This window comes from Trachypithecus francoisi, unplaced genomic scaffold (genome assembly GCF_009764315.1).
Source record: "Trachypithecus francoisi isolate TF-2019V2 unplaced genomic scaffold, Tfra_2.0 Lachesis_group12, whole genome shotgun sequence".
NCBI classification, from domain to species: domain Eukaryota; kingdom Metazoa; phylum Chordata; class Mammalia; order Primates; family Cercopithecidae; genus Trachypithecus; species Trachypithecus francoisi.
Window position 1 is genome coordinate 114,012,561 of NW_022681457.1, and position 13,684 is coordinate 114,026,244.

At 47.3% G+C, this 13,684-nt stretch overlaps 1 protein-coding gene across 3 annotated transcripts in view; it reads right to left on the minus strand.

The window, feature by feature from the left end:
- Positions 1-12,755, minus strand: part of PEX14 (peroxisomal biogenesis factor 14) — a 159,261-nt gene extending 146,506 nt beyond the window's left edge. The window contains exons 1-2 of one of the 3 annotated variants that reach the window (XM_033228411.1): positions 12,636-12,686; positions 11,424-11,444 (exon numbers count right to left, since the gene is read on the minus strand). In XM_033228411.1, the coding sequence (XP_033084302.1) occupies positions 11,424-11,444; positions 12,636-12,671 (57 nt within the window). In that variant the 5' untranslated portion in view covers positions 12,672-12,686. Of the gene's footprint in view, positions 1-11,423; positions 11,445-12,635 lie in introns of all 3 variants that reach the window. The other 2 variants (XM_033228412.1, XM_033228416.1) reach the window with 2 other exon arrangements.
- Positions 12,756-13,684: the final 929 nt, after the last annotated feature.

Genomic DNA, 13,684 nt, shown 5'->3' on the forward strand with positions numbered 1-13,684 from the left:
TGAAACCCCGTCTCTACTAAAAATACAAAAAAATTAGCTGGGCATGGTGGCGGGCGCCTGTAATCCCAGCTACTAGGGAGTCTGAGACAGGAAAACCGCTTGAACCCAGGAGGCGGAGGTTTTCAGTGAGCCAAGAGCACACCACTGCACTCCAGCCTCGGTGACAGAGCGCGAGTGTGTCTCCAAAAAAAAAAAAAAAAAAAAGCTAATAGAATTAAGAGTTAACAAGGTTGCAGATACAAGGCCAATATATAAAATTCAATTTTGGCCGGGCGCGGTGGCTCAAGCCTGTAATCCCAGCACTTTGGGAGGCCGAGACGGGCGGATCACGAGGTCAGGAGATCGAGACCATCCTGGCTAATACGGTGAAACCCCGTCTCTACTAAAAATACAAAAAACTAGCCGGCGACGAGGCGGGCGCCTGTAGTCCCAGCTACTCGGGAGGCTGAGACAGGAGAATGGTGTGAACCCGGGAGGCGGAGCTTGCAGTGAGCTGAGAGCCGGCCACTGCACTCCAGCCTGGGCGGCAGAGCAAGACTCCATCTCAAAAAAAAAAAAAAAAAAAAATTCAATTTTATTTCTACATAGTAGCATTGAATAATTAAAAAATAAAATCTATAAATATAACAGCATCATAAAAACAAAAAATATTTAGGCTCGGCCCTGTGGTTCATGCTTGTAATTGCAGCACTTTGGGAGGCAGAGGTAGGAGGGCTACTGAAGTCCAGAAGTTCAAGACTAGCCTGAGCAGCACAGCGAGACCCCCTCTCTACAAAAATTCAAAAAAATAATTAGCTGGGCATGGTAGCATGCACCTGTAGTCTTAGCTACTCAGGAGGCTGAGGCTGGAGGATCACTTGAGCCCAGGACTTGGAGATTACAGTGAGCTATGATCACACTACTGCACTCCGGCTTGGATGACAAAGACCCTGTCTCAAAAACACACACACACAAATAAATAACACTACACACTCACTAGAATGGCTAAAAACATTTAGACAGTTTCTTACAAAGCTAAACATACTTATTACATGACTCTACCATTCCACTCACAGGTTATTTCCCAAGAAAAATGAACAATATGTCCTCACAAACACTTATACATACACGAATACTCACAGTAGCCCAGAATTAGAAGCAATCCTGTGGCGAACAGACTCTAAGGTGACCCCATGATCCCCACCTCCTGGTATCCATGCCCCTGTGCTGTTCCTTCTCCTCAAATGTGGGCAGGATCTGTTACTTGCTTCTGGCCAACAGAATATGGCAAAGGTGACAGCATGTACGTGATTGCATTAATGTGGGTAAGATACATGGTGGTAATGTCCATTTTACTAAGAGACTCTCTCTTTTGCTGGCTTTGAGGCAGCGAGTGGGAAGACTCATTTGGCAAAAAACTGAGAGCAGCCGTTGACTGACAGTAACAAACTAAAGTCTCCAGTCTCATGGTCCATAAGGAACTGAATGCCACCAACAAGCACACAAGCTAGGAAGCAGACCCCTCCCCAGTCAAGCCTTGTGTGCAACCACAGTCCCGAGAGGTTTCTCAATAGTAGCCTGGTGAGACTCAGCCCAGCAGTTTCCTGACTCCTGACCCACAGAAACCATGAGATAATCAATGTGTGCTATGCTAAGCTGCTAAATTTGTGGTAATACTGTTACTAGAGAATCAAAAACTACTACAAATGTCGATCAACTAGTGAACTCATCAACAAATTGAGGTATAGCCATCCATACGATGGAATACTACTCAGTAGTAAAAAGTAACTCATGGCCAGGCACAGTGGCTCACGCCTATAATGCCAACACATTGGGAGGCCAAGGCAGATGGATCACCTGAGGTCAGGAGTTCAAGACCAGTCTGACCAACACAGTGAAACCCTGTCTCTACTAAATTAAAAAAAAATTGGCTGGGCACAGTGGCTCACACATGTAATCCCAGCACTTTGGAAGGCCAAGGTGGGCAAAGCATTTGAGGTCAGGGATTCAAGACCACCCTGGCCAACATGGTGAAACCTTGTCTCTACTAAAAATTCAAAAGATTAGCCAATTAGCTGGCTATGATGGTGGGCGTCTGTAATCCCAGCTACTGGAAAACTAAAGCAGGAGAATCTCTTTTTTTTTTTTTTTTTTTTTGAGACGGAGTTTCACTCTTGTTGCTCAGGCTGGAGTGCAATGGCACGATCTTGGCTCACCGCAACCTCCGCCTCCCAGGTTCAAGCAATTCTCCTGCCTCAGCCTCCCTAGTAGCTGGGATTATAGGCATGTGCCACCACGCCAGGCCAATTTTGTATTTTCAGTAAAGACAGGGTTTCTCCACGTTGGTCAGGCTGGTCTTGAACTCCCAACCTCAGGTGATCCACCCGCCTAGGCCTCCCAAAGTGCTGGGATTACAGGCATGAGCCATCGCGCCCAGCCAGGAGAATCTCTTGAACCCTGGAGGTGGGGGTTGCAGTGAGCCAAGACTGCACCACTTCACTCCAACCCGGGCAGCAAGAGCGAAATACCATCTCAAAAAAAAAAAAAAAAAAAGGTAATTCATTACTGATCATTGCTGATATATACAATAACATGAATAAATTTCACAAACATTATTCTGAGCCAAAAAAGACGTAAAAGAAGGCTGGGCGCGGTGGCTCACGCCTGTAATCTCAGCACTTTGAGAGGCCAAGGCGGGCGGATCACAAGGTCAGGAGATCGAGACCATCCTGGCTAACACGGTGAAACTCCGTCTCTACTAAAAATGCAAAAAATTAGCCAGGCGAGGTGGCAGGACCCTGTAGTCCCAGCTACTCTGGAGGCTGAGGCAGGAGAATGGCATGAACCCGGGAGGCGGAGGCTGCATTAAGCTGAGATTGCGCCACTGCACTCCAGCCTGGGCGACAGAGAGACTCCGTCTCAAAAAAAAAAAAAAAAAGACAAAAGAGGTTGGGCGTGGTGGCTCACACCTGTAATCCCAGCACTTTGGGAGGCCGAGACGGGCGGATCATGAGGTCAGGAGATTGAGACCATCCTGGCGAACACGGTGAAACCCTGTCTCTACTAAAAATACAAAAAAAAAAAAAAATTACCCAGGCGTGGTGGTGGGCGCTTGTAGTCCCAGCTTCTAGGGAGGCTGAGGCAGGAGAATGGCGTGAACCCGGGAGGCGGCAGAGCTTGCAGTGAGCGGAGATCGCGCCACTGCACTCCAGCCTGGGCAACAGAGCAAGACTCTGTCTCAAAAAAAAAAGACATAAAAGAATATATAATGAATTCATCTATATGAAATTCTAGGAGGGACAAATATAATCTATAGTAATAGAAAACAGTTCGTATTTCCTAGGACCACAGGCAAGGATTCACTGGGAAGGGGTATAAGGGAACATTTAGGGATACTGAAACTGTTGATCTTGCTTGTGGCAGTGTTGGTTACACAGGTTTAGGGGCGGTAGTGGTTACACAGGTATACACAATTTGTCAAAACTCAAACTGATCACAACACACCTATTCGAATTTCACAGTAAAGTTTAGGCCATAAGACTCTGTCAGTCAATAAAATATTAAATCTAAAATACTGACAAAAACTTGGCCAGGCTGGGCGCGGTGGCTCATGCCTGTAATCCCAGGACTTTGGGAGGCCGAGGCGGGCAGATCATGAGATCAGGAGATCGAGGCCATCCTGGCCAACATAGTGAAACCCCGTCTCTACTAAAATACAAAAAGTTAGCCAGGCATGGTGGTGCACACCTACTGTAGTCCCAGCTACTTCGGAGGCTAAGGCATGACAATCACTTGAACCTGGGAGGCGGAGATTGCGGTGAGCCGAGATCACACCACTGCACTCCAGCCTGGAGACAGAGCAAGACTCCATCTCAAAAAAAAAAAAAAAAACTTGGCCAGGTTCACATCTGTAATCCTAGCACTTTGGGAGGCCAAGGCAGGAGGACTGCTTGAGCCCAGGAGGTCAAGACTGCAGTGAGCCATGACTGTGCCACTGCACTCTAGCCAGGGTGACAGAGTGAGACCCTGTCTCAAAAATTTAAAAAAATACTAGCAAAGTTGCAAAGAAAGCAACCAGTTTAGCAAGTTACCTTTATGATGGAGAAATGTGATAGATACCACCTTAACCAAGCAATCAAACTTAATCTTCAACAATGGGACACGTTCCTCCAGATGTGATACACAGATAGACACAATGTCACTTATTTAATATTCTCACAAAAGAATGTTTAACCTGGATTTAAACGTAAGGGAACAAATCAGACAAATCCAGATGGCGGAACATTTCACAAAACAAGTAGTCCAGACTCTCCAAACATGTCAATACCATAAAAAATAAAAAATGTAGATGCACTCACCAGAAATGCACACATTATGTTCACAAAAAGACATGTACAGGTATTTTCACAGCAGTAGTATTTGTAATGACCCCAAAAGTGAAACAATCTAATGTCCATTAAAAGTAAAATGGCTCCGGCCAGGCACGGTGGCTGACACCTGTAATCCTAGCACTTTGGGAGGATGAGGCAGGCGGATCATGAGGTCAAGAGATTGAGACCATCCTGGCCAACATCAAGAAACCCCATTTCTACTAAAAATACAAAAATTAGGCCGGGCGCGGTGGCTCAAGCCTGTAATCCCAGCACTTTGGGAGGCCGAGACAGGCAGATCACCAGGTCAGGAGATCGAGACCATCCTGGCTAACACGGTGAAACCCCGTCTCTACTAAAAAATACAAAGAACTAGCCAGGCAAGGTGGCGGGCGCCTGTAGTCCCAGCTACTCCGGAGGCTGAGGCAGGAGAATGGCGTAAACCCGGGAGGCGGAGCTTGCACTGAGCTGAGATCCGGCCACTGCACTCCAGCCCGGGCGACAGAGCCAGACTCCGTCCCAAAAAAAAAAAAAAAAAAAAAAAAAAAATTAGCTGGGCATGGTGGCGGGCGCCTGTAGTCCCAGCTACTTGGGAGGCTGAGGCAGGAGAATCACCTGAATCCGGGAGGCAAGAGGCTGCAGTGAGCCGAGATCACGCCATTGCACTCCAGCCTGGCGACAGAGCGAGACTCCATCTCAAAAAAAAAAAAAAGTGGATGGGCCACCCACAGTGGCTCAGGCCTATAATCCCACCACTTTGGGAGGCCAAGGTGGGCAGATCATTTGAGGTCAGGAGTTCGAGACCAGCCTGGCCAATGTGGTGAAACCCCGTCTCTACTAAAAACACAAAAATTAGCCAGGCATGGTGGCAGGTGCCTACAATCCCACCTACTCGGGAGGCTGAGGCAGAAGAATCACTTGAACCCGGGAGGCAGAGGCTGCAGTGAGTCAAGATCGTGCCACTGCACTCCAGTCTGGGTAATAGAGCAAGACTCAGTCTCAAAAAAAGAAAAAGAAAAAAGTAGAATGGTGGCCAGGTGTGGTCACTCACACTGGTAATCTCAGCACTTTGGGAGGCCCAGGCAGGCAGACTGCTTGAGCTCAAGAGTTCAAGACTAGCCTCGGCAACATGGTAAAACCCCGTCTCTACAAAAACTACAAAAATAATTAGCCAGGTGTAGTGGCATGTGCCTGTGGTCTACCAGAAGAGCTGAGGTAGGGGGATGGCTTGAGCTTGGGAAGTAGAGTTTGCAATGAGCTGAAATAGTACCACTGCACTTCAGCCTGGGCAACAGAGCCAGATATTGTCTCAAAAAAAAAAGGAGAATGGTTAATAATAAATGGCCAAACACATTCATACAATGTAATAACTATATAACTATATAAAGTCATGATAATAAACTCGCTGTTCTTCATCATGAATGAATCTCAAAAATATACGTTAAGTAAAAGAAGCCTGGGAAACGAAGGCGGGAGGCTTGCTTGAGGTCAGGAGTTCGAGACCAGCCTGGGTGACACAGCGAGACCTGACCTCTACAAAAAATAAATAGCTGGGCATCATAGTGCATGACTATAGTCCCAGCTACTCAGGAGGCTGAGGCTGGAGGATCACTTGAATCCAGGAGGTCAAGGCTACAGTGAGCTGTGATCACATCTCTCCACTCCAGACTGCGTGACAGAGTAAGACCCTGTCTCAAAAAACAAAACAAAAACAAAAGTTTAAGGTTGGGCATGGTGGCTCCCAGCACTGTGGGAAGCTGAGGTGGGTGGATCACTTGAGGTCAGGGGTTCGAGACCATCCTGGCCAACATGGCAAAACTCTGTCTCTACTAAAAATACAAAAAAATTAGCCAGGCATGGTGGTGGGCACCTGCAATTCCAGCTACTTGGGAAGCTGAGACAGGAGAATCTCTTGAACCCAGGAGGCAGAGGTTGTAGTGAGCCGAGATTGCACCACGGCACTCCAGCCTGGGCAACAGAGCAAGACTCCGTCTCAAACAAAAAAAAAGAAAGAAAGAAACTAAAGAGACAAATCAATGCAAACTCTGTTGCTTCACTAGATCCTGATTTAAGTGTGAAAATTTGAGTGCAGATTCTGTTTTAAATAATATTATTTATCAACACTTAAATTTCTTCTGTGATAATGGTATTGGGGTTACGTAGGGGAATAATAACCTTACTCTTATGAGACACAAGGTGAAATATTTTAGGATGAAAAATCCTTGATGTCTGCAACTTACTAGAAATCCTTCCCAAAAAAAATATAGATAGATAGATAGATAGAGACTGACATAAGCAAATTCAGCAAAATGTGAACAGTGCATCTTGGTGAAGTTTTTATGGGAATTTTACAGAAGTTCTCAGTATTATCCTTTCAACTTTTCTATATGTGAGAAATTTTTCAAAATAAAAAGTTGAGGCCAGGTGCAAGGCTCACGCCTGTAATCCCAACACTGTGGGAGGCCGAGGCAGGTGGATCACCTGAGGTCCAGAGTTCAAGACTAGCCTGGCCAACATGGCGAAACCCCATCTCTACTGAAAATACAAAAAAATTAGCTGGGCGTGGTGGTGGGCACCTGTAGTCCCAGCTACTCAGGAGGCTGAGACAGGAGAATCACTTGAACCCAGGAGGCAAAGGTTGCAGTGAGCCGAGATCGTGCCACTGTACTCCAGATCGGGAGAAAGAACAAGACTCCATCTCAAAAAAAAAAAAAAGTTAGCCAAGCATGGTGGCACGCACCTGTAGTCCCAGCTACTCAGGAGGCTGAGGCAGGAAAACCTCTTGAACCCAGGAGGCTGAGGGTGCAGTGAGCGGAGATTGAGCCACTGCACTCCAGCCTGGGCAACAGAGGGAAGGGAGACTCCGTCTCAAAAAAAAAAAAAAGAAAAAAAAAAGTTGAGAGGGCAAATACTTTGTCTGATCTACTGTTATTCAAGAGTTCAAAAGACTCTCAGAACCACATGTAAAGACTGGGAGAAGGAAACTAACTCTGGGCACTTACCATGCAGCAGGTGCTCTTCACAGCTGTGATCTCAGTCAACACTAAAAGGGTAATTATTTTTTATTTTATTTATTTTTTTAAGCAATAGGGTTTCACCCTGTTGCCCAGGCTGGAGTACAGTGGTTTATTCACATATGTGATCATCGTGCACTATAGACTCCAACTCCTGGGCTCAAGCAATCCTCCAGCCTCAGCTTCCTGAGTAGCTGGAACTACAGACATGCACCACCACACCCGGCTTTAGGGTAACTATTATTGCTCTCGTTGTACAGAGGAGAAAACATACTCAGAAATGTGGAGTGATAAGTCCAATAGTTGTGAGTGATGAAGTTCCACCAAAACCTGCCAGGATGTGAGGCCACGCTCTTCCACTCTCACTCTGCTCTTCTCCCTGCCTGCTTCTGGAGCCTCTCAATGCAAAATTTACCGTCCTCAGTGAACCTCTACAGATAGGAAATCCACCTTCCACAGTAATACTCAATACTCAGTAACTGTGAAGTAATCAGACTGAACCATGCCTCTGTTGTTCCGCGAAGGAAGAAAAGCTAGTAGGAAAGTTGGGAAATAGAGATAACGTTTCTCATTCCTACGGGCTCCAACATGTACACACCAGAAAGGACTTCCATGAGAGATCAGCCATGCTGGCTGGGCGTGGTGGCTCATGCTTATAATCTCAGCACTTTCTCTCTCTCTCCCACTCTCTCTCTCTCTCTCTCTTTTTTCCCCCCAAACAGGGTCTTGCTCTCTCACCCAGGCTGGAGTGCAGTGGCACAATCACCATTCACTACAGCCTCAACCTCCCAGGCCCAAGTGATGCTCTCGCCTCAGCCTCCTATGTAGCTGGGACCACAGGCAAGCACTACCATGCCTGGCTAATTTTTAAATTTTCTTAGGAACGAGGTCTCCCTATATTGCAAAGGCTGGTCTCAAACTCCTGGCCTCAAGCGATCCTCCTACCTCAGCCTCCCCAAGTGTTGAGATTACAGGTATGAGCCATCACGCCCAGCCAGGAACTCACCACTACAAAAACTGTTTTAAAAATACATTAGCCAGGGCCGGGCGCGGTGGCTCAAGCCTGTAATCCCAGCACTTTGGGAGGCTGAGACGGGCGGATCACGAGGTCAGGAGATCCAGACCATCCTGGCTAACACGGTGAAACCCCGTCTCTACTAAAAAATACAAAAAAAAAACTAGCCGGGCGAGGTGGCGGGCGCCTGTAGTCCCAGCTACTCGGAGGCTGAGGCAGGAGAATGGCATAAATCCGGGAGGCGGAGCTTGCAGTGAGCTGAGAACCGGCCACTGCACTCCAGCCCGGGCGACAGAGCGAGACTCCGTCTCAAAAAAAAAAAAAAAAAAAAATACATTAGCCAGCCATGATGGTGTGCACCTATAGATCCAGTTACTTGGGAGGCTGAGACGAAAGGATTGCCTGAGCCCGGGCGGGCAAAGATGCAGTGAGCCATGATCACACCACCGCACTCTGGTGACAGAGTTAGACCCTGTCTCAATCAATAGATCAACCACATAAAACAGAGCAATGTGGGGAACACAGAACAAAGGAAGCAATAAATGAAATTCCAACAAATCGCCTTGAGGATAGACTAAAAAGACTATACCATTATGAAAAAGTATGTTCCTGGGGGAGGAGGGAGGGATGGCATTGGGAGTTATACCTGATGTAAACGACGAGTTGAAGGGTGCTGACGAGTTGATGGGTGCAGCACACCAACACGGCACAAGTATACATATGTAACAAACCTGCACGTTGTGCACATGTACCCTAGAACTTACAGTATAATAAAAAAAAAAAAGAAAAAGTATGTTCCTGAAATGCAAAAGTAATGAAGGACAGCTAGCACAAACACTAGCATTCAGGGTATTCCTTGAAATTTTAAGGAATTACTTCTGAATAAAAGAACTTTACTAGACAAGTAGTCAACACATGAAAAATGATACCCCAAAAGATGTTGTAATAGAACTTGAGGAAAGTTTAGATCCATTAGTGAGTGAAAATTCAGAACTTATTAAATTGAATAATAATAATAGCACATTGTTTCAGGCACTGTTCTGGCACTTTTACATAAATAACTCATTTAGGGCCAGGCACATTGGCTCACGCCTGTAATCCCAAGCACTTTGGGAGGCTGAGGCGGGTGGATTACCTGAGGTGAGGAGTTCGAGACCAGCCTGTCCAATATGGTGAAACCCACCTCTACTTAAAAAAAAAATACAAAAATTAGCCAGGCATGGTGCATACCTGTAGTCCCAGCTACTCGGGAGGCTGAAGCAGGAGAATCACTTGAACCCGGGAGGGAGAGGTTGCAGTGAGCCAAGATCGTGCCACTGCACTCCAGCCTGGGCAACAGAGTGAGACTCGGTCTCAAAAATAAATAAATAAATAAATAAATAACTCATTGGGCCTCAGAGCAACTCCATGAGATAGGTCCTAGTATTTGCCCTGTTTTACACATGGAGAAATTAAGTCCAGAAAAATTAAGTAGACCTGTCCAAGATCACATTGCTGGCAAGTTAGTGGAGTTAGGATTCCAAGCCAGAGGGTCTGGCTTTAGAGCCTGTACTTGTAACCACTATTCTACACTGCCTCTCAAGGGAAGAGAAGGTTATTCACCTTTAATCGTTAGAAACCAGAGACTGGTATGACAAGGCTAACGAACAAACTTTCTGTGAGAGACAGAATACTGGCTCAGCCCCACGGTTCTAACCCTACACAACAAACCAGGTGTGGGGGAATTAGCTAAACAATCCTTTCAATCCTATACTGCTTTAATCGGAGAAATGGGAAACTGGATTGATCAAGACTTGAAAATGAAACAAACAGTTGCTGAAGAGCGCTGCTTCATTCAAAAAGTGTGCATTTGCTACTTGCTAGATAGCGATAGAATCTGATTTGAAAAGTTCAAGCTTTGGCTGGGCGTGGTGGCTCATGCCTGTAATCCCAGCACTTTGGGAGGCCAAGGCGGGCAGATCACGAGGTCAGGAGATCGAGACCATCCTGGCTAACACGGTGAAACCCCATCTCTACTAAAAATATAAAAAATTTTTATACAGGTGCAGGCACCTGTAGTCCCAGCTACTCGGGAGGCTGAGGCAGGAGAATGACATGAACCCGGGAGACAGAGATTGCAGTGAGCCGAGATCGCGCCACTGTACTCCAGCCCGGGTGACAGACCGAGACTGCGTCTCCAAAAAAAAAAAAAAAGTTCAAGTTTTTCCCCCAGGCTGCTGGTATGTTCTGTTGCAATCCTACCTCTACCAGCTTTGGAAAGCAGGGCAAAGAAGCAGAGCTGAAAATCAAGTAAGTGATGGCCATGCCCCCTTAAAGGACCTTAGATCCTTTTCTATTAAATACATATACAGAGAGAGCAAACTTGCAAAACCAAAAGAATCCTTGGGCATGACAATGGCTCCAAGTGGCAAGATTTTTAGTACTGTTTACAGCACTGGCAAATTAAATGTCCTGTAAGAATCAGGAACAGAGCCGGGCATGGTGGCTAATGCATATAATCTCAGCACTTTGGGAGGCTGAGGCGGGCAGATCACTTGAAGTCAGGAGTTCAAGACCAGCCTGGCCAACATGGTGAAACCTGTCTCTACTAAAAATACAAAAATTAGTCAGGTATGGTGGCAGGCACCTGTAGTCCCAGCTACTCGGGAGGCTGAGGCAGGAGAATCGCTCGAACCCAGGAGGCAGAGGTTGCAGTGAGCCAAAATTGCGCCAATGCACTCCAGCATGGGTAACAGAGAGAAACTCCATCTCGAAAAAGAAAAAAGAATCAGGAACTGAGGACACCCTTCAATCCCAGCCTGTGGGCATTCCTAACACCAAACAATTCAGAGAAATCCAGACCCCAAGATGCCTCAGTATTTCACAAACTAAATGTGGTAAGGCAAGAAAGGAGAGGCCCTCCCCGCAAGACACTTGCCAAACTCCAGAACACCTGACGGTGAGAAGGCCAGAATCAGTCCTTGTTATTTCCCATGTTTTACAATCAAGACATCTTCTTCCTGAATCATTCACACTGCTAATAGAAGCTGGTATGGGGGAACACACCAACTCCTTTAAGTGCAATTCCTGTAACAGATACACAGAATAAGACAGTAAGAAATACTAAGCAGTGGTCTTCTACCTCTAAAGGAAGTTAAATACTAATAAGTTGCTGAAAACTCTTAGACGTGTTTCAAGGAGGTGGGAGAGGAGGAATGAGGCCCCAAGTTGAAACTATTTTCCTCTTCCTCATTCTAATCCTAACTAAACTCAAAAATATATGGAAGACTAGAGGAGTCACACAGGTACAATACAGGCTCAACAGGGCACACGATTTGGGGCATGTCACAAACCCTTAGTATTCATTTCTGTGAAATGGAGGTTAACAGCCTGCACTTCATAAAGGTTGTAGTGAACACTAAACGAGATAACAGATGTAATTTGTCCTCAACATGACAGCACATACGCAGTTAAATGTAAGACCTTTCTTAGCCCTTTTCTCCTCACCCCATCCCACCCCACTCCACCTTTGGACTATAAACCCCTTCGGAGGCCACTGCCTCCCTACCGCAGAGGCACAGGCGTCAACACTGGTCCCTATTGTCCCCTTATTGGAGTGGGATTTGTCTGAATCTGTAGGTGAAAAGCTAGAGCGGAGCCCTCGGCCAACAAAACCAAACCCAGGGAAGCCAGGATGGGTCCTCAGCCAAAAGCTTGGTGGCGTCTGTTATTCACAGTGCGTCCCTTTCCTATCAACGCACTGCGAGGGCTCGACTATATTATTTCTGACTCTCCAACTTGACGAGAAAAGCGCAAAGGTGACTACAGATGAAGAGGCTGGCAGCCACTCCAGGAGCCTGAGGCCGTGAGGGAGTGGGAACCCTGATGGAATCAGGCCCCTCCCCGGAGGGGACAGCCGGGAACGATCTATCCTCTCCTTCTCAAGCCCTCGCAGCTCAAGGCTGAGGACTTCCCAAAGGTCCCGCCACCCTCCCCGCCAAGCTCAAGTGGGACCAGAGGTGCTGGCAAGCACGAAGTTGAGACCCGGGGGCAAGGCCAAACACCAGAGCCCGGGCTCCGGAATGTGGTCAAAGAGGGGTCACCGGGGGAGGGGCCGGGCGGGGAGGACCTGGGGAGGGGCGGGGCTGGGGAGGGGGCAAGAGGTCGGGGTCCCCAGCCTCGGAGACTCGGGGTCCCTACCCGGCTCCCAGTCGTATGCTGAGCGCCCCCTCCAGCCGGGGTCTCCGCCGCACAGCGGAGCAGTCCCACTCCCCTTACCTGGCTCGGCTGCTCTGCCTGCTCAGAAGACGCCATCTTTCTGAGGCCTGACTAATCAACCGCCGCAGGGCGAGGTTTCTCCCAGGCGCCCTCGCTCTCGCCCTCCCGCCCAGACTAAGGTAGCCGGAACAGAGCCTGTCGATGTGGGGGACTGGGGCAGAGGGTGGAGCCCGGGTGTCCGGGTCACCTTGCATAGTTTCCGTTAATCTCTGCTTTCCAGGAAGATCCCAAGTCTATAGCTTCTTTGCATTGTTGCGTTGTTATATGTGTATTATTCTGGGTTTTTTTTTGTTTTGTTTTGTTTTTTTCTTTTTGAGACGGAGTTTCGCTCTTCGCCTATGCTGGAGTGCACGATCTCGGTCGGCTCACCGCAACCTCCGCCTCCCGGGTTCAAGCGATTCTCCTGCCTCAGCCTCCCGAGTAGCTGGGATTACAGGCATGCACCACCACGCTCGGCTAACTTTGTATTTTTAGTAGAGATGGAATTTCTCCATGTTGGTCAGGCTGCTCTCGAACTCCCGATCTCAGGTGATCCGCCCGCCTCGGCCTCCCAAAGTGTTGGGATTACAGGCGTAAGCCACCGCGCCCGGCCCATATTATTCTTATTGAGTTAAATCTCTGCCCATCCCCACAGTGCCGTGAGCATATTTAGGTACTTGCTAATGGATGAATGCGAAGAAACTTGGAAATTAATTTTTAGACATCAGTTCAGTTCCATTCATTGAGTGCCTACTATATGCTAGGAACTTTGGTAGGCCTTGAAATAAAAGGATTCAAGACTCAGTCCCTACTCCCACGCCCAGGCCAAACACACACACAATTACAGCATTGTGGGGATAGCACTCAGATAAGCGTGCAGGTCTATTGCGAGAACACACAAAAGGCATTTTGAAGAGAAGAGGCTTCTACAAAACGTCATTATTTTACTCTGGTTGAATTGTTAGATTTTTTTTAATTGTTGGATTTTTAAATTAGGTATTGGACAGGAGCAGTGGCTCACACTTGTAATCTCAACACTTTAGGAGGCCAAGGCAGGAGGATCCCTTGAG